Genomic DNA, 27,731 nt, shown 5'->3' with positions numbered 1-27,731 from the left:
AATAATTATTGATAGAACTCTGAAATATATATTCAAAGAGATTTTGAATTGCACAATCAACCAGAAATAAAAATCATATATTGTACACATTTTGTAATGGTGCAAGCAGAAGGTGTCAGGGGTTCATCAGCTGTGCGTTTAGGGTCAGTGAAAAAGTTGTGGTTACATATAAACATTAAAGTAAAAATGCAAACCACCCATGGGGGCCAGTGTTATCACAATGCGCTATTTTTGAGTATATTCCTTGTGAAAGATACAAGGAAACAAGGATGTAGGATGAACAGTTTCACTTCCAAATCTGCAGGTCAAATACAGGTATCTGCTGTAAGATTCTCATCTAAACTGTCTCTTGCTCAACCCTCCATCTGCCACTCCTAGAACGCACATATCTCACATTCTAGAACTTTTGCTAGAAGACCCTAATTAAACTTAGAACAGAAGAGTAGGAAAGTGCCCCATATTGTTTAGTCACACCCACACATTTTGATCCAAATGCTGATGGTTAGGACTCTGATAGTGCACTAGAGTCTGCTGCCCAGGCCCCAGTGCCTCACACTGCTCCCAAAACTGTTATGTTCGACTTGATAATCCGAAATTGTGTGGTTTTGTGCCACCCATGGTAACACAAGCAAATTACTGAGAGCAGGCCTGCCATGGAAGAGTGCAGGAGCAGTGCAAACTGCTCAAACTCGACTGTGCCCTCACCATGCGAGGCACAGTCAAATTCACTAACTTTACTATATGTCAGACACTTCCAAGGTAGGTCTCCTCTGCCCAGAGGCAGGGTGCAGTATGGTAAAGGTGAGGGCATGTAAGTAAAAACCTATATGTCCCTTTAGTGGCGTTCCTCATTGGAAACTACTAGAAGTGTTAGCGGTCCTTAGGATAACATGGGCTGCCATCCAGGCACTGTCATATTTGGTAGCAAACAACGTGCCTGCTCACCCCTGACACAAGTCTTGGGTCCTGGGTGACATGGCATGCACCCAGGTGGTGAACGTAGAGGTTGCACACCCGGTTGTCCCAGCTTCACTGTGCTCTGGCTGACCAGCCCATGCTTTCCTGCTCCTGTTGCCGCCAAGACAATATTCTGACCTCCTGCCAGGCAGTGTGATCACTCCCAGGAGTCATTAACAAAGGCTTGGGCATTAAGAAGGTCCTCCCTCCTCCCAAGCAGGCTAGTGAAGTGGCACATCAAGGCGGTGAGCTTCAAAGGCTGCACCCCCTCTGATATGCATCAGCGCTGACTTCCAGTGGCGGAAACAGCCCTACACCTGCGCCAGGCACAATTTCACTCGGACAGGCAGGAAATTGGCTATCCAGGGAGGTGTATACCCCCAGAAGGCTGGCCACACCTCCAGGGTGAGCATTCGTGTCTGTACACCACAATTTGATTTCTGCCATCTTTAGGAGTGGCAGAATAGAGGGTTCTGCATAGAAAGGTGACCTCCAACCCTGGATGTGACCACATCAGGAGTGGACTAACTAGAGGGACTAGCTGTCCATTGGCTACCAGCTCCCAGTCCCCCAACTTCCCTAAATCTAGGATTTAAGGGACCCCGACACCAGAATATCAGATCTGAACAACTTACATTAAGGAAGACCGTGAGGTGACCTGTTTTGCCGACAACAGGACTTTATCCACAGCACCCAAGCCAAAGAGGGATACTCTTTGCCTGTGACAAACATTCATGCGCTCTTTGAGTGTGCTCACCACTCCTCCCCTGGCCCCTGCTCTGGCCGGCCCGAACCTCCCTGCACCTCAGAACAGAAAAATAAAATGATAATAACATTTATTTATTATCATTTTATTTTTCCTTTGCACTGCTCTTAAAGCACTGGGGCGATGCTTCTCTGCCTTAGTTGAGGAGCCGTCCCTGAATATTCATCACTTTGTTCCCTAGGTGATACTTCTCAATTACAGTGAGTGAATGCAACCGTGGGAAACGCTTATGTTGTGAGAAGCAGGATCCTCTACATGTTCATGTGTATACAATTGTATCCAACCTTTACCATACATCATTTACCATGCTTGACATTTACCGCAGAGTCACTATCACACAGGTAAGTATATATATCATAGGTTTATACCTTTACTATACACCCTTTACCACACTGTACATTACCACGCAGCTAAGAATTTTTATATTACATATTTTTTATATTATTTTGAAAAAAGGTTTAGGTGGGGTAGAGGTAAAGGAAGGTAGGGGTTATTTTAGGGTTAAGGCGTGGGTGGAGATTAAGGGTGGTAAGGCTCATTAAAGGGATTTGGGGTAGGTAGCGGTAAAGTAGGTACGGCTGATTTTTGGATTTAGAGGTGTGTATACATAAAGGGAAGGAATGGTGATTTTGGGGTTAAGGAGGTAGAGGTAAAGGTGTTAAGGGTGATTTTAGGATTTAGGAATGGGTAGAGATAAAGACAGTTAAGGGAAAATAGGGTTGAAGGAAAAGAGTGGGTGGAGTTCAGGGGTTCTCCCAGACATTGGGCAGCACATCCCACACAAAAATGATTTTTTTTTTTAAAGTAGGATTCGATGAGGTTACCCGAAATAAAGAAAAAGAAATAAAAACGTAAAAATATAGACATATATGTTTATACAGATAGACACATATAGAAAATGTATATATATATTACCTACTGGCGGTCGCCAGTAGGTAGTTATAGTTAGGACCACGTTTCCATAGGAAATCCGCAACATTCTATTTTGAATAACTTTGGCGCCGGTCGACGAATCCTCGCAAATTTTTCAAAATAGGTGGGGCGCTACGCTCCGCTCCTACCCTGAAAGTCTCGGGGGGATTCGTCAAGCGGGGGCTGAGATAAAAGGGGGGTCCCAAAACGCGTTTTTCCCACGCATTTTTCCATAGGACCTTTAGACACAGCTACAGCCCGAACGGCTGAACAGAATTACTTGAAATTTGGCAGAGAGGTAGTCCTCAGGTCAAGGAAGTGCCTTTTGTAGGTTTGGTGTAAATCTGTTCAGTAGATTCAGAGAAAATAGCCTTTAAATCAATATATATATCTGAGCCAGCGTACGGTGCGCTTACGGTGCGCTTACCGTACGCGTACGGTGGCGTGCGCGAGCGCGATTTTGATTGGCTGTTAGATCTTAGTAAACATTCGAATCGGTCGAAACCAGGAAGCGGCGGCCGCCATTTTCTCTCTCGCTCTCTGAGTTGAGCAGCAAAAACGATGCCAAAAAATGTCTAAAGAGGCAGTTTCTTGAGATCCTAACCACCCAGCATTGATATAGGGGTCCCCAAACAACCCCCAAGCCCAAATAAAAAAAAAATTTTTTTCGGAAAATCGCCGATTATGCTTACCGTACGCGTACGGTAAAAAATTTTTTAAAAAAAAATTATCCACACCCTCCCCACCCCGTGTGCAAATGGTGCCGAAGGTAAGAAATAAACAAAGAATAAATTTCACAAAGATGCGCATAATATGTCCCCCATGTGCGCACGGTGCGCGAAGCGCATCGTGCGTACATGGCCCATCCCGCATAACGTGGGCACGCGGTGCACGCAGCGCACCGCGTGACCACCGTGCGTGCACGGCACTAACTGCGTAAATTTGGTGCGCGGTGAGCGAAGCGCACCGCGTGCTTACTGTGCGCGCACGGTGCGTGCACGGAACGAACTGCGTTAACTGGGCGCGCACGCCACGAATGGCGTAAAGTAACTTAGCATTTAAAAAAACGTACAAATTCACTGAAAAAACCATAGGTTTCACACACGTTATAGTTAGGAATTAGCATTTAAAAAACCTTGCAAATTCACTGAAAAAACCATAAGTTTCACACATGTTATAGTTAGCTGTACATTTCACTCGTAAAAAACCAATGAAATTCCCCCGTTATAGTTAGTGCAGGCAACTATAACTCACGCGACCGCAATCTTCTGCTGATGACATATGTGTCTTTATGAAAAAAAAATATTTGTAATATATGTATAGCTAAAATTTAATGGAAGAAGACATGGGCAAATAAGTGTCTAAATACAGTATTAGCATCAGCAGAGGATTGCGGTCGCGTGAGTTATAGTTGCCTGCACTAACTATAACGGGGGAATTTCATTGGTTTTTTACGAGTGAAATGTACAGCTAACTATAACATGTGTGAAACCTATGGTTTTTTCAGTGAATATATATATATATATATATATATATATATATATATATATATATATATCCACACATATATATTTTTATATGGATATCGAACAACAGCAATAGATTGTGTGGTTAAGGCATGTGTAGTAAATCTATGTGTGGTATTACAGCACATTGTAAAGATCAACGCGTAATGACCACATGGTAAAAGCATGCATGGTAGTTACAAACATGGTAATGTCTGATATTCTATAAAATACATTCTGGTACTTGAGGCCAATTTATTTCATGATAAATAAAAGTGTGTGCTACTCATACTTCCTTCTGGTTGTTTTGATAACTGGCTGGGCTACTGCTACAGGGCATGCTTTGCCCTTGATGGCAATTCAGTCTGACTTTTGAGGTTGCTTGAGATGAGCTTAGGTGTGAGGGAAGAGTCATCCGCTCCCACCCATGGTGTCCTGCTTCTCGCTTCTTTCATAAACTGGTTCTTTCAAGAGAGTCATACATTTACTATTTGTGGCTTCATGGGCAGGTTGCTGGCTCACACTGGTGAGTGCGTCCTAATCTGCTTACTGTTGTCATCAAGTGCCATCCTGGATTGAGCCGGAAATCTTGGGGTCTGCAGGTGGGTTTATGCGCATTTATCTGTAGCCTTGCTATATGTTGTAGGGCCATTTTAGGCTTTGAAGGAGGCGGGCTAGAGCTCCAGGTGAATGTTTTGGTCACAGCTTTTGTTTTGCTTTCAGTTGTTTCAGCTGTCTGTGAAGGAGGGCTGATCACATTCTTCTCCCATACAAACAGACTTCACTGACTCTGGTGTTGTGTCTGAGGCTCTGCTGCTCTTTGAGGCCATTCTTTGCATCTATGGGAATGAAGGCGTCTCAGATATTCCAAGAAGGGAGACAAGGTCTGGTGTTGAGATCTACTGCGTCTTCTCATTCTTCTGCTTCTCATCAGTATGAATATGACTCAGGTGACTCCTTTCCTCAGATGAGGTAAATGTGATGCTGAACAACCAAATGGGTAATTCCATCATATATCAGTAAGTACTTCTTGATCTGGAAGAGAAGAAGGTGGATGTGACGTTCTGTAAACTTTTCTCAGACCCTAAGCTTAGCTTGAACCTTTCCACGTATTCTTCCTATGATTCAGTCCCTCTCTTCCGCTTAGGGAGCTGGTGAAACCTGTGTTTAGCTTCTACCTGCGATGGAACTGAAGGCACAGTTCCTTGCCAATGCCTTTTTCGATGTGGTGTGTACCAATTGCTTCTCGGACAGTCATGGTGGGGTGGTGTCAGTTTCTAGAAGGTGGAGGGACTTCATAAAGTTCACAGCTTTTTCTTCCTCTACTGAGTTGCATTTTGCTTGGTCTCCATCTTTAGGAGCTTGTTTATACATCCTTAAAGAATAAAAAGCATAGTTATCTTGTACTGAGAGGTCCAGAGCTTTAGATGTTGCTAGGTCTCTTGTCTCATGGGCTCATTACCTATTTGGACATCAGCTTCTTCAAGCAAGCCCAGCAGCTGTGTTAGCTGGATCAAGGCAAATAAACGGTCTCAGCTAGCAGACCTTCTACTGGGGCTCACCATCCAAGAATTCTCAGTTTTCCTAAATGTTTGGTTCTGACCACATGTCCTGTCCAATGCCTGATTTTAAGAGTTCCAAAGTAACTGAATGTTCTTGACCCACACAGTTGAGTCCTAAACACTGTACAGGAATTATACAAGATTAAGTTCTCCACCCCTACTGCAGGTTCTGGATCTTTGGTTACTTCACAACATTCATCCCAGGATTAGTAGGACACTCTCTGGGTGGGGCTGTCTAGTCCTTGATGGACAAGAAATCTGTCCCACCAGTACTTCTGGTGAAGAGCACCCTGGTGTGTACTCATGAGTGTCCCTGGTTCTGAAAGTGACAGTGAATTCTGGTTAATCATTTTCTCAAAGGGGTGAATTCATTCAATTGTACCCACTATTTGCTTGAAGATGAGTGCCATTCATTGTATCCATTTTCAGTCTTCCAGGTGACTTCCTAGAAGTCCTAGACTATGATGCAATTTTGTGCCACATCCCTGCCTGGCCTTCATGTTACCAAGTTCTGCAACATGCTGTCTTCTCATTGCATTTCCAGTTAAGTTGCTTTCACTTAGTTATGAGGTAGGCTCCAAATGTGTTTGCTAAGGTCATTGCCACAATTATCATAGTAGTGAGTGAGTGGGAATCAGTCTCTACCCTAACTTGGGCATGGCTGATATTGGGGGGGTGAATTCCTCATGCAGGCTGTAAGTTTCCTGATGTTTATTGTTACCCCAGGATCTACAGGTTTTTTCGCTTCAAATTTCAGACAGATGTTGGGAGTGCTTTTGCATCTGAACAAAATCTTTCTCATTAGTCCACAATCATGTGCTCTTTTGGTCAAGTAGTCAGCATTGGCCCACAGTTAGATGGTGCTGAAGGGAGTCTGCTCACCCTTTGTCTATGTCCAATAGGGGGGGCAAGAGTTATGTGAGTAGTTATTCTCTCTCTCTCTCCATCAAAAGGCCTTAAAGGTGTTTGTGGATCCCTGGGATCATTTGGGTTCAGTGTCACAGCACATTCTCACATGTTTGGCTACAGTGTCCCAACAGTATGACAGCAAGACTCCAGTGTTGGATGAGGATGTCCTCAATCTAAATTGGTGGCTGATACCTGCTCATATGAACTAAAGGAGTCCTCTTCATGCTCTGGAATTGGTATTTTGATCATGGATGCTATGGGTTGAGGGCTACTCTGGGCCCACTTACTGCCCAGCACCTCTGGACAGAGCTGGAGTTATCCATACCATTGAACTGGATGGATCTCACTACTGTTCTACTGGCTCTGAAGGCCTTGTGGGCAATGCACACAGCAGGACGGAGGTTCTGCAGACAGATAACAGCACCACAAAAGCCTCATCATCTGTAGACTGCACTAACCTCTTTGAGTTTCTGTGACCGGAAGCACCCATGCTGTGACAGTTCTAGGACTCTGCACGTTTACGGCTTGAGACCACACTTGCGGCTCGCTCTACATTGATTACATGTCCCTGATGGCATGCTATTAACTGGTCCGTCCTGACATCAGTTCGAATCTGCACACGCAACGACTACGTGACCGTGGGGTTACTAATTACTCCTCATCGGTTCGCCCGGATACGTGAGACTGCACAGGCGGCCTGCCACAATTGCAGTGAATGCACCGGGACCTTCAGACTGAGACCGTCATCGCAGCTCCTCAATTGAATGCCCTATGCCGTTGGTCTCCCATCCTCCTTGGTTCTTAGGAGGTTCCCCATCTGTCACAGCTCCATCCTCAACGTTTGGGTCCTTCCTCTCTGTGCCATTGTGCACTGCAGCGCTACCTCCTTCTATGACCAGACTTAACATTATAAAGGACTAACTTTGAGTGCCACTGTGCACCACAAGCCCACTTCCTCAACTAAGGCCGCGCACCCCACCAGGGGCGTACGCCCACTGGTCATAGTTACACATACATAGCAAATACAGGCATGTTATTTATAATGTCCTGAAGATGATCCCATTATGCTCTTAAGGGATCAAAACGCCGTTGACACTCTGTACACCATATACACTTTCTAAAAATGTTATAATTTCTGTGTAATGGTGTCTCATGTATATTCTGTTTGTTTTATCGGAAATGTGCTTTAAACAAACAATTTCCTTTTGCCTGAGCCCCCTACTTTATGTTGTACGTCTTTCTTGCTAAGTTGGATGCAGGTTTGTGTCCCACTTAAATTGTTTTTTTTAATTGTTTGTAAACATTACTTGACTGCATATTAAATACCTGTCCGGCTGGACAGGTGTATACAATATAGTACTGATGGAGTCTATATTTATTAGGTTTAACTTATTTACTGTCTAGGGACCACTGTCTTTAGAAATAGTTCAATTACCTAAAAGGTCCCTGACCAATTGTATTTGGGCCCCCTTGTTTTTTCATAGCATCAAGAAGCACAGAAGCACAATACATCGAACGGTTTCGTGGTGCACACATTCAGAAGCAGGAAGGCAAGTTTTGTGCATGAATTGGTAGCCGTGCTTGAAGAGAGGCTTTATATCTTATCTAAATGCACTTCGCGAGTATCCTGAGTATCACTGCTGGATGCACTATGCAAGATTCCAGATTTCAATCTAGGAACTACATGCTCCATGAAGCCACAGGACTCTCACAAGATTTGCAAGTGGCAGTCGCCACTTTAAAGCCACAGAGTGCAAGGTCTATAGCACACTTTGTAGGCAAATGACAAACCTGGTTTCAGCCAGGGCCTTGTTGCCAGAGCAAAGAAAAGCCTTGGAAACCATTTGGTATCAACAGCAGTCCAAACTTGATACAGAGCAGGAGGCAGGTCCTCTGCACCTCCCCCGTACAGTATACTTAGCAGTGTGTCCTTGAGAAGTCTTCACAAGATCACCTGCTTCCTCAGATATTCACACTAAACAAAGGATCTCTTTTGTTGACATACATGAATGTCACTTTGATGGTGTGTGGTAAGAATTCTTAGTTTTGTGGTAAGTATAAACAGCTGCCTCAGAATTTGATCCCTTTTAAATCACCATACATTTGATTGTACCCATCCTGGGAACGAACAAAGAGTTGCAGATGTATGGTTTGTGCAACGGCGTTTTCGAATTAAGGTGATGACTACCAGGAAGAATGGTGCCACATTGTTTAATGAACATTTTTACTCCACGTGCTTCATTACTGCCTATTGCAAGGGGACTTAGTTTTTTCTGTAGTTAGGGGTTGTTTCCAGCAGGGATAGTTACTTTTCTGGGTTGAGGTCCCAGATATTGAAAATTGTGCTTAGTTATACCAAGATACAGTAACAAAATGTCATTCTTTTCACTTCCTAATATGAAATTTCGCACAACATTTGAAACTGGCAATTTTGCCTTTTTATATTGTAAATGTAAAACGTATAAGAGGTTAATCACCTTATAAGTAGTACAGGGCAACTTTTTATTATGGTAGCTAGATATTGCATAATTACATTTTTCTGTATTGCAACTATTTCAAATAATTGTTCTCCACATCCTAGTCAAGAATTTTCATCTAATTTTCACCTATGAATGGTTGGTTCAAGCATAAAATGTCTCACGGGAATAGTGAAATTGATGTATGATACAGTCACCATACATTTTGCTTTAACCAGTCGCCCAATGGGGTCTTCAGAGAATTTTATACAAGGTATACCCTGATGTAAAAATTGCAATGAGACAATCAGAGAAATCCAGTTTACATGCAGGATTGTCACAAAAATTCAACCTATTAGGTGGGCAAAAATGATGCAGTTTCACTCAACCCTACTTTTAAGCACCCATTAGTGAGTACTTATAAATCTGTAGGCAATTTCCTGGATGACCAGTTTAATGACAGAGATTCATTAAAATTGAAATCAAGGCAGTAAAGGAACATCCTCTGATCTATGGAGGAAGTGTTGAATCCAGAAAATATTCAAAGGGGTAATCTTCTCCAGCAGAATTATAGTATAGTTGTGTAAATACATTCTTTTCTCATTTCAGCACTTCCTCCAAGAACAGAAATGTGTTTATCATCACCAGGCCTTTAGTGCCAGATATAACAAACTTTTTAGATAAGCTGGATCACTTTGTGGTTAGTTGGATGACCTCCATGCCAGCTGCTATTTTTATTTAAAAACACAAGAGACATTTCCTCCCCCAATAATAGTTACATTAAAGCTGGTGAAGATTCTAAGAACAGTCTATTGCTGGAGATGCATACCTAACTCTACTGTGTCCATAGGCTGACTCATCTTTATGCATTGGCCCTGAATATGAGCTGGAGTTAAATTCTGATCCCTGTGTAAACAGGATTTTGTGCAAAGATATAACTTTGTGCCTTGTGCTAATTTCTCAGGGTGCTGCCGTTTTCTCCTGACAGACTGCAGAAGATCAAACATGCAGAAATGTATCTGGGGCAAATACAGAGAAAAAAGGGAAAACCGGAAAACCGGAAAAACTTAAATGTGTTAAATACAGATTATGCATATTATGCCTCATTTCCAAGTAACACACCTGGAGTAGGAGTTATTTATTTACCTCAACCAATAAATACCTCACTGTGGAGGTAACGGTATTTAGTAGGCATGGTGAAAACCCCACCCTCTTCTGGTTTACATCTGAAGTGGGGTCATTAATTTTTTTTTTTAGCAGCCTAGTGTGCAAATTCTTTGCTAGGCTGTTAAGAGCGTATCCTGGTCATAGTGGAAGACTACTGACAAAGAGGTATGTGGATTTACATCTAGATTGCTGGAACTGATTTAAGACACGGTCTTTGATCACTGCAGAGTGTTCTGGAGAGTATTTATTGGGATATTATGGCTATATGTAGTTAGGTAAAAGAGCACTTGGTAGATTGTTTTGGCAATGTATTAATGGACTACTGTAGAGTGCTGAAGGAGTTAGAGCACATCAGTACTGTAGCTGCAGGTGTGGATCACAGTTTTGTGCATTTTTCAAGCAGCTGATAGGTAGGAACATTGAGCCAAAATTGATCTACAAATTTGATCTGTCTTCTTCAGACATGCTTACAAGGTCAAGAGATCTTTAGGGTCCCACTATTCTTTGAATCATTTAAAATTCCACAAGCACTTTTAGTTCACTTGATTGTATTTTTATGGGGCTGAATGAATAAAGACACACATATGATTTGTTTGGGTGTTTATTCGTATTTAATAAATTCACGGTAAAATCTGGAATCTTTTGTAAATTCTCCAAGACACGGTAACTTTATAGCAAAAGCTTCTTTCATTAACTGCAACACATACTATCAGTTTCACATCAACACACATTAGTCTCAGTTCCACACTCCCCGCGTTGCACATATCTCCATTTGCACTTCAGTAACAAGACCATAGCAGTACACATTTTGCATGAATGCATTAATTTTCCACAGCATAGTTAAATACCTATCCTTAAACCAGAACGTTCACATCCTTGGCTTCCAAAGTGGCAAACAATTCCAGCAATTACATTGGCATTGCATGTTTTTCTCAAGATATTTCTGGACTTTTAAAAGAAGAAGAAAGAAATTAAATCAACTGATATTTACCATATTTCTGGGAATATGTTTAATGTAAAGCTTCAACAGCTTTTAGGAGAGTCTTCTATACATTAAGGGCCTGATTACGATGTATGGCGGACTGCAGTCCGCCCAACACCGTCTCAGTCCTGGGACCGACCGACCTCCGGTCGGTGGTCCTGACCGGCCCATTACAATGCAACCAAACACTGTCCAGTCGCAAGCTCCCTTTTCTCATTCGGAGCTCGTGTTACGGACGCAAACTCACCAGAACACAAGCTCCCATTGAGAAAATGGAGGTGCAGTTCATCCCTGCACCCCAAGGCAGGCACCTCAGGTGCGGGGATCAACAGTGGGGCACCATAGGATCTCCCTCGGACTCCAACCAGAGGCCGTGCACCAAAGGGGGCCCTGCTGGGGCCCCCAAACACCCTTTCTGACATGGTTTCCATGTCGGACAGGCCAGCATGGAAACCATGTCGGAAACCGTGCATCATACACTCAAGGGCGAAAAGGCCCACCCTTGAGATTACTGGCTGGATTCTGACTGACCGACGGGCTCTACTAGCCCGTCGGAAGCCGCCGGAATGACCGGACAGTTTACTTTCCGACGCCCTCCATCATAATGAGGCGGTTGGAAAGTAAACCTCGTGGCCAATTACGATGCAGCCCTGAAGGCTTCGACTGTAGGTCGGAGCCTTTATGGGACACAGCGTATTCGGCCCCTTAGTGTTTTCATTTTGAAGGTTTGCTCACCTTTGACATCTAGAATCCCCTCCATGAGGCAGATCACAAGTTGCCTATTAACAGGGACTGATAATACTGTTGTCAGTATTATCAATACTCAGCAGTATTACTGCATCTGTCCCAGAAGATTCTAAGTTCTCACATCAGAAATGGGTAAACAACATAGGGAAAACAGTATTATTATACCCATGTTTTCACATGGGTTTCCCGAATTTTGGTCTGTTTTCTGGTAACATTTCCATCAGCTTTTTGCAAGCGGATCATTTGTAGCAGTTCACTTGTAATCTTGTCTTGGGTAAAAACGGGAGACAGGAGTTTTTGTCCACAAACTCAATTACAGGGCACCTTGTTGTCAGTCCCCATGGGGCAATCTAGAGCTTGGCAGCACTGGTAGGCTTTGTTATTGACCAAAGATGCTAACCTGTGGCATGGTTATTTTTAATACTGACTCTTTGGTCAGTAGTGTAGCAAATCCTCCTAAAGATTTTGCTAATACATATCTTTAAAAAAAGCACACTCCCGTAACCTCACTTAATGATATGATCTACCATAGGGCCATAGGGGAGCTCCTCCTCCAACATCACAGTGGTTCAATGTGTGCTCATTCTTTGTGTGTTTTGTCTATAACGGAAAGGGCTAAAAAAAAGGAAATTGTATTGGGGCAGATGTTTGTTTATTAAATATATATTATGAATCAGTCCTGTCCCATAAAAGATCCAGAACATAAAAGGAGTGGGGTATGTGATATTTATTAGGCCACTTCCCTCAATATCTTGAAGAGGTTCTCATGTATCAGCCCCTACATATGTGGGGTTTCCTCTGGACCACTAAACCTTTCCTTTGCAACTATCTTCCCTGTAACTTTCTTTCTAAGTGGGAAGTATCAAAAGGTTGATCAGCTGTCTTCGAATATATATAGCCAGTATGATATCCTGGGGAGACAGACAGATAGGATCATACTACTTAAGTTTATGGTTAGAATATGCATACTATTATGCTGTTAGTCCGATCCACCAGGTACTTCCAACTCATGTGTGTAGCCGAACACATTGCGAACAGTGACATACAGTGCTTTCTAGATCTCACTATCTTGCCTTCATGCAATACCAATAGGTGCTGTTGAGGAGAACAGTGATTGCATCTTGAATTTTGAAGCTATCAATAATAGGAAGTCTTAACCAAAGGTTTTTGCTGTAGTTATCAGTGATATATTTACTTATTTGACATTTTTTGTCCAAGGAACATTAGTTTGAGCCCTGCATTCTTCGAGGCAAAGTGCTGAAAATGAGAGCCCACCATTTAAAGGGCTCAATTCTCTTTGCAGCAGAATAAAAACCATCAGTTCTAAAGGTTCTGGAACTTTTGTGCTCTGTTCAGAGCTCGTTGTATCTTTAAGGTCAGGCAACTGATAAAATAATAGGTGCTAACCACATGGCAATTTTTTTAATTTGGTGTACATTATTTGTTAGTAACCTTTGTTTTTGCTCCACCTCTTAAAAAGTCTTGCAATTGTATCCAAAAACATGACAGTAAGGGACTAATGCTAACCCCTACATTTTTTCAATAAGTATGTTAGCCAACACTTTAACCCTCTCATAAACATGCCATTTGGAGCTGGAAGACAATAAAAAATGATACATAATTATTTTAATTACCACATACTTTTTAGGATCTGGAGACAGTCTAAATGATACTTGTATTTATGAAAGCCCTTTCAAAATACATTATATGGTGTTCTCCTTTGCCAGAACCCTAGGAGCATACCTCTGTTCCTCACTTGCCCTGAGGGGCCAAAGAGGGTGCTGACTAAATACTAGGTTCCACCAATCACGAATGAGACACATCATTGCCTGTGTGCAGACGTTACCCTGGCACAATGCCGGAAGGCTAGACCACAGTTACTAGTCTAGGCTCCTACAATTATGTTGTTACGTCACATAATAGAATGGAAAATATTGCATAGCTCATACTTTGTCAATATTGCTTGAAAAGGTCTTAAATATATTCCAATAAAATGATTAAGTGCAGTTACTAGACTAGTCTTCCTGGATGTCATGGTGTCACACTACTGTCTATATGCACCACAATTACCAGACTAGCCTTCCAGGATGATGTTACTGTGCGGTAAGGCATGTACACTGATGCAATGACATGTATCAAGCATGATTGATGGAACTCAGTACTTAGCCAGTGAGCCCTTCGGCCCATCAAGACCAAGCAGTGATGGGAAGGGACACTCTTAGGTTGTGGGGCTAAAGACAATACCACATAAGGTGTGTTGAAGGGGCTTTGATGAGTATTAGTATCATTATAGAAGGTTTGCGAACTCTAAAAGGAATGTGGTGAATAATATCATTGTATCAATGTAGACGGTCTATCAACTCCAAATGGAATGTTTACAAGGGGTGGGAATGTTGACATCACCTATTTAATATGGAAATGAAAGGATTATTGGCTGTCCCTTGATTTAACATTTTAGGAAATTAATAAATAACCAACACGTAGGCCCTGATTTATCATACAATTGCATTGCCTTTACATCATGCAGGCTGACGCAAGGACAACACAATCCTCAAGTCAGATTTGCCAAGCTACACAATGCTTTTTGGCGTGGCACTGCATTGCTTGGTAAATCTGTAGTAATGCAAGGAAAAGCAAGTTGCAGCCTTGTGTTACTCTGCTCCAACAAGGCATAACATGGTAGAGAGTGGGTTTTTCCAGGGATCGAACCATGTATTTTGGTGCATTCCCAGATTTACCATGACAGTTAACCCTGAAAATGCGTCAAAATGCTATGCCTTCCTGATAGAGGCTTAACAAGGAGAAATATCTTTATTTCTACTTGTTTTTCCTCTTTCTAAGTGTGCCGCATTCTGCCTGCAACGCAGGCACCCCAGGTCTGTAACAGTAACCCCAGGCAGCCCTCACAGTGCAGGGGGGCCCAAGCTCCAGGGGCCCCCTTCCGGCATTATGCACGAGTGGGCCTGAGAGCTCCTGACTGGGTCCGGAGCATGGGGGCCCGCTCTATGCACTTTTCAAGGGAGCTCCCTACGTTTTGGTTATGCCGCTAAGGCACCTTTGCACCATGACGCAAGGGTGCCTGCCTTGGTGCTAGGCTGCAATGATATTGATAGATATGGCACATTCCTGCCCTCTTACTTTGACGCACCACAGCGCACCACAGTAAGTTGTCTAGCTGCGTTGTACTGCAACAAATCTGCAGAATCAGCCCCTTAATTTACATTTTTTACAATGAGGGTAGCACATATTATAGTGATGGTCAGCTGTCTCTAAAGTCACAAGGTGTAAACAACGAGCTATGAACACAGCACAAAATCATTATTTTTTTGTTACGAAAGTAAAGGGTAGAAATAAATGAAAATAAGCTGCAAAGAGGGGGGACGCTCACATAAATGGTGGCCTCTCCTTTACAGCGCTTAAGAAAACTGCCGTCTACGTACAGGGCTCAAAACAATGCTCTACTGACAAAACACTTCAGAAATGAAATATATCACACAAAATGACATTCAAACGCTAATAAGATTGGGAACTACCGATAGCTTGAAGATGTAATCACTTCTCTCCTCCACCGAACCTACAAGGATGGCACGGATGGGCGGGCTGCTCTAGCCTCCTGTCGCTGGTAACGTTAAGAAAGTACAGGACTGATTCAAAATAAATAATTCATAAAAAATTCTGCCCAAAATATTTTTTTACCTTTTTTCACAACCCTTCTCATACTAAAAAAACGAAATAAAAAGAGTTCAAGATGACCTCACCTTGAGCCCTTGTGGTGCTGACAACTGAAAAGGAGTGAACCTCAGTTTAAGTGATGGGGTTTGCCAGGGCGGAAGGTCACGCCTTTATTTTTATATTTTTGTATGTTTGCATGTTAACTGCAGCCGCGGCCCGTGGAGGGTGTTCCGTGGGGCGGAAAGGCGGGGCGGGGGAGGGGCAGCGTGGGGTGTACTAAAAACCGGAATATGGATAATTGGAGGTAAGTAAACAATTAAATAAATAAAACGAATTTCGTAGCGCGCCCTGCATTCCAAATTGCGATGCAGCGCGCGCTACGTAATTCGTTTTATTTATTTAATTGTTTACTTACCTCCAATTATCCATATTCCGGTTTTTAGTACCCCCCACGCTTCCCCTCTCCGCCCCGCCTTTCCGCCCCACGGAACACCCTCCACAGGCCGCAGCTGGTTAACTGTGTCCTCAAACGATATATAAAAAACTACGTGCTTGGCAAGGCTAGATCTATTAGCTTTGCCAATAATTATTTAAATTTTTGTATTGAATCCTTCAAACGGCTCTCTTTTACTTTCTTTCTCAATTGTTCTGTGTGCAAATAATATAAGGTGTAGTGACGTCAATCACGTTATATAATTAATGGTGTGACCCATTGTCTATATATTATTAAGCCAACCGGTACTTATTAAATGAGGAAGCATAGGTTGTAATTATTACCTTTGTTACTTGATAATAGTGTAGCTCATAGACCTTAGTTATATGGCACCATCATTTTCTTCTACATTTATTTGGCTTCCAAATCCTCTAAACCCCTCCCACGTCTGTTTCTTTCTTCCCTATCTATTCACTGTCCCTTGACCGTCATTCTACTAAAGCACCTATTAGGCATCCACATCATAATGGGAAAATGAATACATGTCCAAACACATTGTTCGAATCATAAATACATTTCTTTGTTGGTGCAGTACATCCTGAAGATTTCAAATCGAAAGACCAATCGGATTGATTTTTCTAATTCCCTGGATTACAGTTTAGTTCCTTTCTCAAGCCCCACCTTTCACGCATAAATTAAATCTTCACATTTAAACAAAAAATGAAATAGAACAATAGATGAAGAATACACCTTACGCAGCCTGAAACCTTTATCTGTGAATAACTTTCCAAAACACGTGGCATACATTTAATCATTATTGTACATGTCTCTGTCATTTTTACCCACAGCAACCCAGTTAGACACAGAATTGTATTGTCCCATCATATCAAAGTTTCGGATCCCTATCAGTGCTTAAATTGTGCCGGTGGTTGCAGGTGGTGGGTAATGGCACTCAAGTTTAGGGACCGCTCAATATTTTTCATCAAACAACTTTGGGAGTGAGAGAGATGAAGGCAGAAAAAATTGAGGAAAATGAAAAGAAACACAGGAAAACAGTAACAAAGGGGCAAAGCAGGGATGGAAAAGAATCTACAATAGGGAAACACATTAAATGTAGGATAGTGGACGAAAGCGGGGGCAACAAGAAGAGGCAGCATTGGTGTTTGGAGCAAGCAATCAGGAACACTAGGGGTGGGCTTAGGGCAAATCCATAAAAAAAAAAAAAAATATGCACTGATCGTCTGCCCCTGTACATGGCTATATACTTGATGTGTACAATGCTATTAAAAGAAGCTCATTTTGAATGTAAAAGTTTCTGCAGTTCTTGATTAGAGGTGAAGTAGATGCCCATGTATAAAAAGGACCTCTTCAGCGGAGTCAAAGTGCAGTCGTTTAGTACAAGATATCAGGAGCAATTGCTAGACCCCGTTATGGTCACACTGTTGATTATGCGAGATGGAAGTTTTAAATTGTGTGCAGAAATGTCCATAACAAACTCAAGTGGTTCTGTACCATCCATAGTGCTTAATCCAAGCCATGTAGAAGTCCATCTGGATGAGTATGGTGTTTCTCTGCTTGTATGACAAAATCTGGACAACCCAACAAGCAAATAGGGAGAGTCCCACAGTCTAATTAGACATTTGGCACTGTGGCTCAAAGTGGAGGCAGTCGAGGCTGCCAGTTTTAGGAGAAGAACTCATCAAAGTTGATTGCCGAAAACAACTTCAGAGAATGCCGTTAGTTGTAAAATGTAGGTTTATTCTGTATACGAAACACATTGTAGGTATTGAGGCCAGGAGCATCAAAACCAGGTGACAAACCTTTGCTGTCAAAGGGATAAAAGTTAAAAAGCTGCCCATTCTGAGTCTCCAGGGAGACGGAGGAAGAGCCAAGACGCAGGATACATGGGAATTCCTTATCAAATACGACTTGAAAGATACGCTCCTCCAGGTGTTGAAGTTTTATAGTTCGATATTTTTCTGGAATAAGCTCTTCGATGTGTGGGCCGAACTGCTGCATGACCAGAACACCACCAGCATCAGCTTTAATCTCATAAAATGTTAAGTTGGCATATGTGTAGTACCCCACATATGGAGTTGGACTTGCAGGAGGATTAAGCCTTTTTTCTGCTTCCCTGAATGCTTTTTCAATTGCAGGAATAAGTTGATCATATGTGTTGGCCACAATGTCTTCACCCTTTGGCCGGGCCCCTGACATCAGAATAATGAAACTCATACGCAGCTTAGGAACCAGGGAAAAAGTTGCTGCATAGCCATCTAAGTCACCGTCTTTTCTGATGATATCATACCCATGCTGTTCATTGACCTCCCATGGGGTGCCGGTCTTATTTGCAAAGTAGTTGGTAGAGCACTTGAAAAGTGGCGTGAGCATCGTTTTCATTGTATCTGGTTCAAGGAGTCGCCGGTGGTAGGTACCCAGTAGCACCATAGCTAACTTAGCCAAATCAGCAGCTGTGGAGTACATCTGACCTGAAGGTCTATACCAACCAAGATCATACAGGGGAGCTGTCTGCCCGCTGCTGTAGAAGCCCACTGCCATCCGGGAGAGGACTGGCGGAGAGAGGTCAAAGCCTGTATCTTCCATGCCCACGCGATCTAGGATATTTTCGGAAACCCAGTGCTGGTAATTGCCCTCTGGAGTTTGCTCTGCCAAGACATGGGCTAGCATGGAAAAAGCCAGATTACTGTAGTGGCACCTAAAATGAAAGAAAGAAATAATCTGAGAAATATTTCTTATTTCTGATATGGAAGCAATTTAGTACTGAATCATAAGCTTCAAGTGCCTACCAAAAACAACAGAATACTAATACATATGTTCATCAATTACGTTGTGAAATGAGACCAAACCATGTTGTAAGTTGGAAATTGTTTTTGTGTTGGAGATCTACCTTTGTTTCCATATTGACATTCCCTAGTGAGCCACGATTGAGTTAAATAAAACATAGGAAAGATATCTTCTCTCATAAACAAAATATTGCAAAAATCAGTAGCTAGGCCTTCAAGTAAGAGATTTCTAAATATAAAGCTTGTAGTGAGTAAAAGTTCTGCTTTACCCTTCCTGCACAGTTAGTGCAGGAAATAAATGTGTGTGTGGTAATAGTGGGAAAGCGTAAAAAAATACAGAAGCAGAGAGTTGGTTGCTTGTCACAATATAGATCAAAAAAATATTGTAGTCCAAAAATATTGATGAATTGTATCAATAATTCTATAATAACAATGGTCCCTAATATATAGCAATAATATTACGGACAATCAATTTCCTATTTAATGAGAACACATAAGAATGATCATAAACAAAAGGTGCCAGTGTGTAAAATTACGCTTGGCGCTCCTGTCAGTGAGATACCCATATGTGAGTAAAGTGATCAGTATGTCTATTAGGCAAACAAGAGCACGGTCCACTTGAATATAATACATCTGTACAAATAGGGTCAGTGTTATAAGAATTATAACACGGACCCCAAATCTTGCATCTGTTGTTTATTATCATTCCTATGTTTCTCATTAAATGTGAAAATGATTGTCAGTAATGTTGTTTACTAGGGACCACTGTTCTTTGAGAATTACATAATAACCCCAGGCCCCTAGCGATCTTTGGGTTCCCCTTGTTTTCATACTATATAAAAATACTGAAAGCCAAAACATTGACCTAACATACCTATAAAATGCAAATAATAAAATTTATGACTAATAAGCTATTGACAGTAAAAACACAGTGAGTCTAAAAATACATACAAACAAAATATCTACTGTGAACATATAGGATTTAAAAATAACATGACTTAACCAAAATATCTACATAAAAAATTATAGTGTAGGAAAATATTATAAAAAGTAAAAAAATATATATATTGTTTTAAATAATATGATCTAAACCTGAATTGAAAGTGCAATTATTTAACAAAAAATGCAATATAGTTTAAAAACAATTGTATACAAACATAAAATATATGTTTAATATTTTTATGTAACATTTTGTTTCTACAAAAAGTATGTCAATTTTTAACACATTGATTTAGCTTACAACGTAATTTGCATCAAGTAATTTTTAATAAGTATACCTAATTTTAAACCAATAAATAAAAACGCCTAGCTTGAGCTGTACTAATTTATTTGAAATAAAATTGCCATCAATCTAAATATATTTTACTTCTCAAAAATCAAGTGTGTAGCAATCTATTTGATAATTGCAAATCCAAACAGGAATTGGTGGTAAGTGAGCATGCGCTGATCTAAGCTCAGATACAAATGTCTCTGTAATTGGTGAGAACAACATTACGACATTTTGTTTTGAGTTTCAGCTGCTGAGAAAACATTGCAATCCTCTGGCAGCTTGGAGCTTGAAGAACTAGAGGAAGAGATGTGACAGAAAAGGCAAAGCTTGATATGGAACTAAAAGTGGCAGAAGCAGATCAGCCCCCAGAAACCAGCCAAAGACAAGCAGCTGTAGGAGAACCAACAAACAAGGAGTCAATGGAGGTATTGAGATCAATCTAAAACATAGGACTTTAACTATAATAGAAACGGAGGCATTGAAATTGGGTCTTTCGGTCTGTTCACAAAGTGATTTTGATTTAGTGCGGACAGCGACTGACACATTCAAACTGATATGGAAATCGAAATTGACTAAAGCTAATATAATGAGTAAGTACATATTTGAACAAAAAGAATGGTCTGAAAACAAAATATCACAGCAGGAATCCAATCTCACAATTGGTGATGCTGTCATTTTGGAAAATGTGCACAGTATGGGCAGAACAGCAACATGTCAAGTTTCGGGTTAAGACACCACTCAAGAGAGGAAAAGTATCACATAGAGAAAATAGAGGGTCAATGTAGACTACAGTCATGGAGGACATCTTCTTCCAGGGTAGGATCTGAAACATGCTATCCCAGCCATCAAAGGACCAGGAGTTGATATCTAGGTCAGGGAGCGTACCGCCCACGAAAAAGGTTATTGACCTCAAAAGATGGTGTCTGGCAACATTGTTTGTTTCCTTTACTCAACATTATAATTACAATGTGCACCTAGAAGGAGAGGATTTTGGTGAGGAGTATCATCTAGTACAGACAATTTTTTTATTACCCAAGCATAAGCCGAACTATTTCCCAAATATAGGGTTTTAAGCATTTTACACTATTTTTGGTGAACTTCGAATGAGACCCTAAAATTCAAAGCAAAAAATCTTTGCACACTTTGCAGTTTTTCCACAAAGGTTAGTAAATGTTGCAAAAAATCACAATTTAGCACACCCCCATAACTTACTTTATGGCATAATACGAAGTTCTCATAACTATAAAAATACTTTTATATTTTGTGACTTCCACCAAGTCAGTCCCATTCTATGCCTCTATTCTCTATCTGTTCAGAGCTGAAATCTGTGGTACAGCACAAACGCGGAAAAGATGGGGACATATTGAAACGCTGACCTGCAGACTTCAAATAAAGCTTCAACATGTTTGATTATGAAGTGAGAGTCAAAGTTCAGCCACAAACCTGGTGCCTGGGTCTGCGACAAGCACATCATCTTTGAGTAGTGAAATAGCCTCCCCTGTGCTTCCTTTCCACAGCAGGTTAGTGGCTCGCAGTCTCCTTGGCAACCCTGTGTACGGGATTAAATAACAACCAGCATGAGTGAAACTATTCTCAGCGTGTACCTAAGGTAACATAACAAACTAGTGGGCAAATACGTCAGACACATTGGAACAAACTGCATCACGGGCGCCTTTAATGTACCCAAGTTAATACGAAGTGCGTTTCAACATTTCCACATCAATACCATTTATTTTACTTTAGAAAAGTCATCTAAATTATACAGCGGTGGCACCAAACCGGATGTTGGAAAAATAATGTCTAAACAACAGGGTTTGAAGAAGGTAAAATGAGCTGACCTTTCAATGTACAGCATTTTTACTTGAATCAAGCTTTCAAAAACCAATCGTGGCTCGAGTGTGAGGACTGCTTGCTCTTTAGTGGCTTTGGCAGGTCTTAGGTCTGGCTGATAGCGCCTTTGGCTGCCAATGAAGTGCTAACAATCCTTTAACTTATACAAAGAGTGTACTTTGGCTTCAAGGGTGAACTTTGGCTCCACTCAAAGGAATATTACCTCTCCTTTAAAAAGAGCCAAACCATGGGGACTCACCTAAACTGATGTTGTGGTCCCAGGTGGCCCCCAATGCAGGTATGATGACAGTTACAGGTTGGACATGGAGCCTATCTAGCGGGGGAATAGTCGGAACGCCGCGGCCTCAGCCACGTGTGTTCCGACATCGCAATCGTAACCACGCTTGCCTTAACGACGCATATGTGTGGCTAAGGCAAATGTGCAGTCTAGTTGCTGGCTGCAGATCGGCGGAAGAGCAGGAAGCAGGAAGAGGAAAGATTGGGACAAGGCAGTGAGGTAAGTGGGGTTTTGTGGGAGTGGGGGGTAGTTTGTAGGGGTTGGGGATAGTTTTCATGGCTTGGAGTGGGTCAGGAGTTTTAGGGCTTAGACAGGGGATGGGGTGGGGAGTAGTTTGTTTGGGTTGGGGTTAGTTTTGGGGGATGGGGGTTGCGGTAGTTTTCAGGGCTGGGGGGTTCGGGAGTTTTAGGGCTTAGGGCAGGGGACAGGAAAGGGACAATTTTCCGGCTAAGGGGGCAGTTGGACTGGGGCAGGGGATAGGTAGGGGTAGATTTTAGGGGGTGGTGGATAGTTTTAGGTCTCAGGGATGCGGACTGGAGTTGAAGTAGTATGCAGGGGGCTGAGATTTGGGGCTCAGGGCAGAGATTTGGGGCTCAGGGCAGGGGACAGAAAAGGCGCTCTTTTCAGGTCTAGGGAGCAGTTGGGCTGGGGCAGGTGGAAAGTGGGGGTCGGTTTTTGTGAGTGGGGCCCGAATTTAGTGCTCAGGGAGAGCGGCAGTGGTCGAAGTCATTTTTAGGGGCTGGGGGTGGAATATTAAGGTTCAGGATAGGGGGTTAGGGAAGTTTATAGGGCTGGGGCGGGTAGAATAGATCACAGGAGGGTCGAATTTTAGAGCTCAGGGCAGAGGGACAGGAGTGTGATCTTTACCACACATGTCCCTTTACCAATCATGTCTTTACAACGAAAATGCGTAGTAAAGGCATGTGTGATAAAGGCATGCGTGGTAAAGACACGGTCGTCGTTAAGACTGCGTGGTTCAGGCATGCGTTGCTGAGGCATGCGTTGTTCCATCACACAACCATCTAGTGGTGTGTCCATGTCGGATCATGAAAACCTTTACATTCAAGGAGAAAGCCAACTGGCATACTGGATGCCATATAGAGTCACTGATCCCACAGGGAGGGACGTCTAGTTTTGGAGGGTCCATGGCCTCTCAACCAACCCATTTGAGCTCCAACATATCCATGTCCTTGGGATAAGCCAACATCTCCTCTTCTATTTCAAAATCCTAAAGAAATATAGAAATTGAAGGGGAAGGTTAGAGGAAGAGTAGATAAAGCCAGAGCAGGTAAGGAAACAGGGAGGATTACAAAAGACCATGGCAGTTATCTGATAGAAACACCATCTTCTTCCTTTCAGACAAATGGGGTATGGAGAAGGGAAGGGTGGCCCACATTATAATTTATGATACTTACAAAAGGGGAGGAGAACAGCAGGCCCTGGCTGTTCTCATACATAGGAACCCTCTTCTTCCTTCCTGGGAATAGCACGGTAGCAAGGGATTAAATAAATCCCTCTTCTGAGAAAGTAAAAAATAAAGGGCCACTAGACCTGCCATAAGGAATACTTCACTGGGTGATATGAACACTATTGAAAAGACAGCACATAGTAACTCTCTATGAAAGAAAACCATGGATTGAGGATTAAATGCAACCTATTCTCAAGACCTAGATAAGCCTGAGACATGAAGGATAATATCTCAAGTGTTATTGTATTCACTGTTAAGAGACAAGATGAATAAAGATGAAATAACTCAACATCTCCTGCTCAACATTTGTCATATATCAAAGTTCCCTTCTAGATTACCTAAGAAACAGCAAAAACTCCCTGTAGACACAGTGCCACCCTGCACAGAATTGTGTACCTGAAAGGTGTCACTTGTCTCCGTAAAAGGGCCTGTATACTTTTTTGACTGAGGGGCACTCAAAAAGGAGAAAAACTACTTGCCAGTCTAATTACATTTGAATGAAGGTGAAGGCTCTACGGCCTTTGACTTCTGGTGGCAAATGCAAGGATGCCATTTAGGGCCCCCCAGAGGGTCAAAGCTAAGACCCCTACCTTGCCCCTTTAAAACCACTTGTACTGTGTGTGTTACCCCTGGCACGCAGAGATGGTAACTTCGGTGCCAAGAACGTAGGGATGACTCACCCTTGTGAGTGATGGGGCTACACTTCCCTTGTTTCTGCCCATTTCTAGAACACTAGTAGTGAATAATAGTATATTGTTCATTATTAGTCTTAAAATGGGGCATTGGAAGCTCGCATGGGACCTTCATTTGCTGCTAAGATAAGTTAAAAAAATGCTTTTAAATGGATGTTGTATGTGTGCTCGTGGGTGAGTGTGCTTGTGGGAGAAAGAGATTGTGTATGTGTAAGATTAGGAGTGATTGCAAGTTAGTAAGAGTGGGTGAGCAAGAAAGAATAAGAATGGGTGTAAGGAAGTGTTCAAAAGTTTGGGATAAAATTAGTGCAAGTGAGTGAGTGTAACTGGGAGTGGGAATGAGTGACTCAAAGTGAGTAAGAATAATTGAGAATGGGTGAGTGAGATTAGGACTGAGAAAGTATGAGTGAGAGTAAGAATGAGTGAGTGAAAGTAAACGAGTAAGTGAGAGCAGAAGTGAGTGCAATAGCGTTCATGAGAATGAATGAGTGAGTGCAAGCGAGTGAAAATGATTATGTGAGTGAGTGAGAATGAGTCTGATTAAGTGAATGTGAGTGTGAGTGAAAGTATGGAGTCATGCTTGTGAGTCTGCGTTCGGTCCTTTAATCCTTGGCATATAGAAGCAAATGTGGCAAAAAACTGATGCTAGCTAACTGGAAGCAATTCTTAACAGATACTCGAGCCGAAATACTGGCACTTGCATTCTAGCAGTAATATCTGTCATGATGAGTAGCCATGGTAAAAGACCAGCGCTGCCATAAAGGAGATAATTCTTGGAATAGGGGTGCCCATGGAAGAATTGTGACACTGGAATACTAGAGATAATTCTTGGCATATGAGACACCTGTGGAAAAATGGTATTGGTAACATACTTGAGGAACTTCTTGGTATAGAGGCACCCATGGCAAAATGCCATCACCAGCACATTGAAGATAATTCTTGCCATAAGAGAGGACAACTATGGAATAAAGCAGGGGAGCAACCATGACAAAATACTAGTCCTGACACAATAGAGTTAATTTTTGACATACCACATTTTGAAATAAATGGGGTCAACTCATGTGGAGCACCAGGTTTCATTGGATTGGCACACCATGAAAGGACTTGAATATTTAATAAGTGCCCTTTCAGAGACCAAGGCTTTTTAGGAAATGTATGTGAATATTGTCCTTACAAAAATGCACTATTTAACCCCATTTATTGTAAAAAAAATGGATTGCATTATGTGTACCACGTTCAAAGATAATGCCAGCACATTACAATAGCTGGTATCTAAAATACACATTTGTTTTGTGTTGTTATATTAATCACACAGTTATTGTGGAACTTCAGAAATGGCAAATATTATTATTATCATTATTTTTTTAATATTTAACTTTATTGGTCACAGTCACAACATACACAAAAAGAGAGAAAAAAAAGAGAAAGAATGATACATATCATATTTGTCTTCTACCAACAAACTAAGTAAAAAAAATCAAACGAAAAACAAAGAACAGTCATTTTCTATGACATAGAATAATATTACATTGGATAAATAAAAAAAATTAAAAAATTCTTTTTTTTTATACAGATGGATACTTATAGAACTATCATATTAACATGTCAAATCATGACCAAACCAAATTTCAGCAATAATAACTAAGAGTACTTTTAGTCCCACTGAAGACAGGACCAAAGCCGTCCAAATTTAACCAAAGAACGTAGACCCCTTGCTTTTGACAAAGCCAACTCCATTTCGTAAACCCCCCTCAACAGTAGCCAAAATTCACTAATTGTGGGGCTGGACTTTTCTATCCATACTCTAGCAATAGTCAGACGAGCACAAGCCATAAAAATTGACACAAAGGAATTTGTGACATTACCAGTGTCCAAAAGTAAGTGGTGTCTATTCTTGGGGTAGCAATATTGAAAGCTAAGCGATCCGTGTTTAAAATATTACGGACTTTGGCTGATTCAAATGGGAGATGGGCGATAGCTCAGATATCTGTTTCTAACCGTAAAATGATAATTTGTAAAATTTACGGCCCGAACAATGACTCCTCTGATATTTTTACGTTTCTTAGTTCAGAATTGTTAGATTGGTCTGGGGACTTGGTAGTGATGGGTGATTTAAATTGTATAATGGATAAAACAATTGACACTACGAATATCAAAATTAGGAGTAGAATGAGCCGGGTGAGGTTAGCAATTCAAGATAATCAATCAATCAATCAATCAGTGACACTTATAGAGCGCGCTACATACCCGTAGGGTCTCAAGGCGCTGGGGAGGGGTGGTGCCGCTACTGCTCGAACAGCCAGGTCTTCAGCTTCTTCCTGAAGGAGAGGTGGTCTTGGGTCAGGCGCAGGTCGGACGGGAGGGAGTTCCAGGTCTTGGCGGCCAGGTAGGAGAAGGATCTTCCTCCTGTAGTCGCTCTTCGGATGCGGGGGACAGCGGCGAGGGCGTGGTTAGCTGATCGGAGGTGGCGTTTGGGAGCGTAGAAGTTGACTCGGCTGTTGAGGTAGCTCGGGCCTTGGTCGTGTAGGGCTTTGTGTGCGTGGGTGAGGAGGCGGAATGTGATTCTCTTGTTGACGGGGAGCCAGTGAAGGCCTCTCAGATGTCCGGAGATGTGGCTGGATCGTGGGATGTCGAGGATGAGTCTGGCTGAGGCGTTTTGGATCCGCTGGAGTCTCTTCTGGAGCTTGGCGGTGGTCCCGGCGTAGAGGGCGTTGCCGTAGTCCAGTCGGCTGGTGACGAGGGCCTGGGTGACGGTCTTCCTGGTCTCTGTGGGGATCCACCAGAAGATCTTCCGTAGCATGCGTAGGATGTTGAAGCACGCCGAGGAGATATGCTCTACTTACACCAATTGGAGGATGCTTGGAGAGCGCTATATCCCACACAGCCAGGTTTTACTTATTTTTCACATCCGCATAAACATTATTCGCGGATAGATATGATTTTCATTACATATAATATGCTGGTAAACTCTAGCATGGTGGTCTGTCCCAAGATAACTTCGGATCATAACCCCATTATGCTGACATTAACTCTGGATAATGATGAGGGTGTTAAAACTAGAGACTTCTCATTTCCAAAGCATTTGTTGAATAATTCAGACTACATAATATTTATGCAAGAAGTCCTTAAGGAATATCTTGTCAACAATTTACACTCTACATCCTTGGCAAATGTTTGGGACTGCCTGAAGGCATATGTAAGGGGGACTACATTGCAATATATAATCAAACAAAATCAGTCTCAATTCAATTTAATAGACAGAGATTACAGGAAATATATGGAGTTACAACAACAACATGCA

The 27,731-nt window shown here is 42.0% G+C and overlaps 1 protein-coding gene across 2 annotated transcripts in view; it reads right to left on the bottom strand.

The window, feature by feature from the left end:
• Positions 1-16,170: 16,170 nt before the first annotated feature.
• The window catches only part of LACTBL1 (lactamase beta like 1), a 402,757-nt gene continuing 391,196 nt past the window's right edge, over positions 16,171-27,731 (bottom strand). For both annotated transcript variants that reach the window (XM_085614876.1, XM_085614877.1), the window contains 2 exons: positions 21,586-21,691; positions 16,171-18,784 (listed from right to left, as the gene is read on the bottom strand). In XM_085614876.1, coding sequence (XP_085471002.1) covers positions 17,806-18,784; positions 21,586-21,691 — 1,085 coding nt within the window. In that variant the 3' untranslated portion in view covers positions 16,171-17,805. The remainder of the gene's footprint in view (positions 18,785-21,585; positions 21,692-27,731) is intronic.

The sequence above is a fragment of the Triturus cristatus genome, chromosome 1_2 (genome assembly GCF_964204655.1).
Source record: "Triturus cristatus chromosome 1_2, aTriCri1.1, whole genome shotgun sequence".
NCBI classification, from domain to species: Eukaryota; Metazoa; Chordata; class Amphibia; order Caudata; family Salamandridae; genus Triturus; species Triturus cristatus.
The sequence above is the reverse complement of the archived record's forward strand: the minus strand, read 5'-3'. Positions and strand labels throughout refer to the sequence as shown.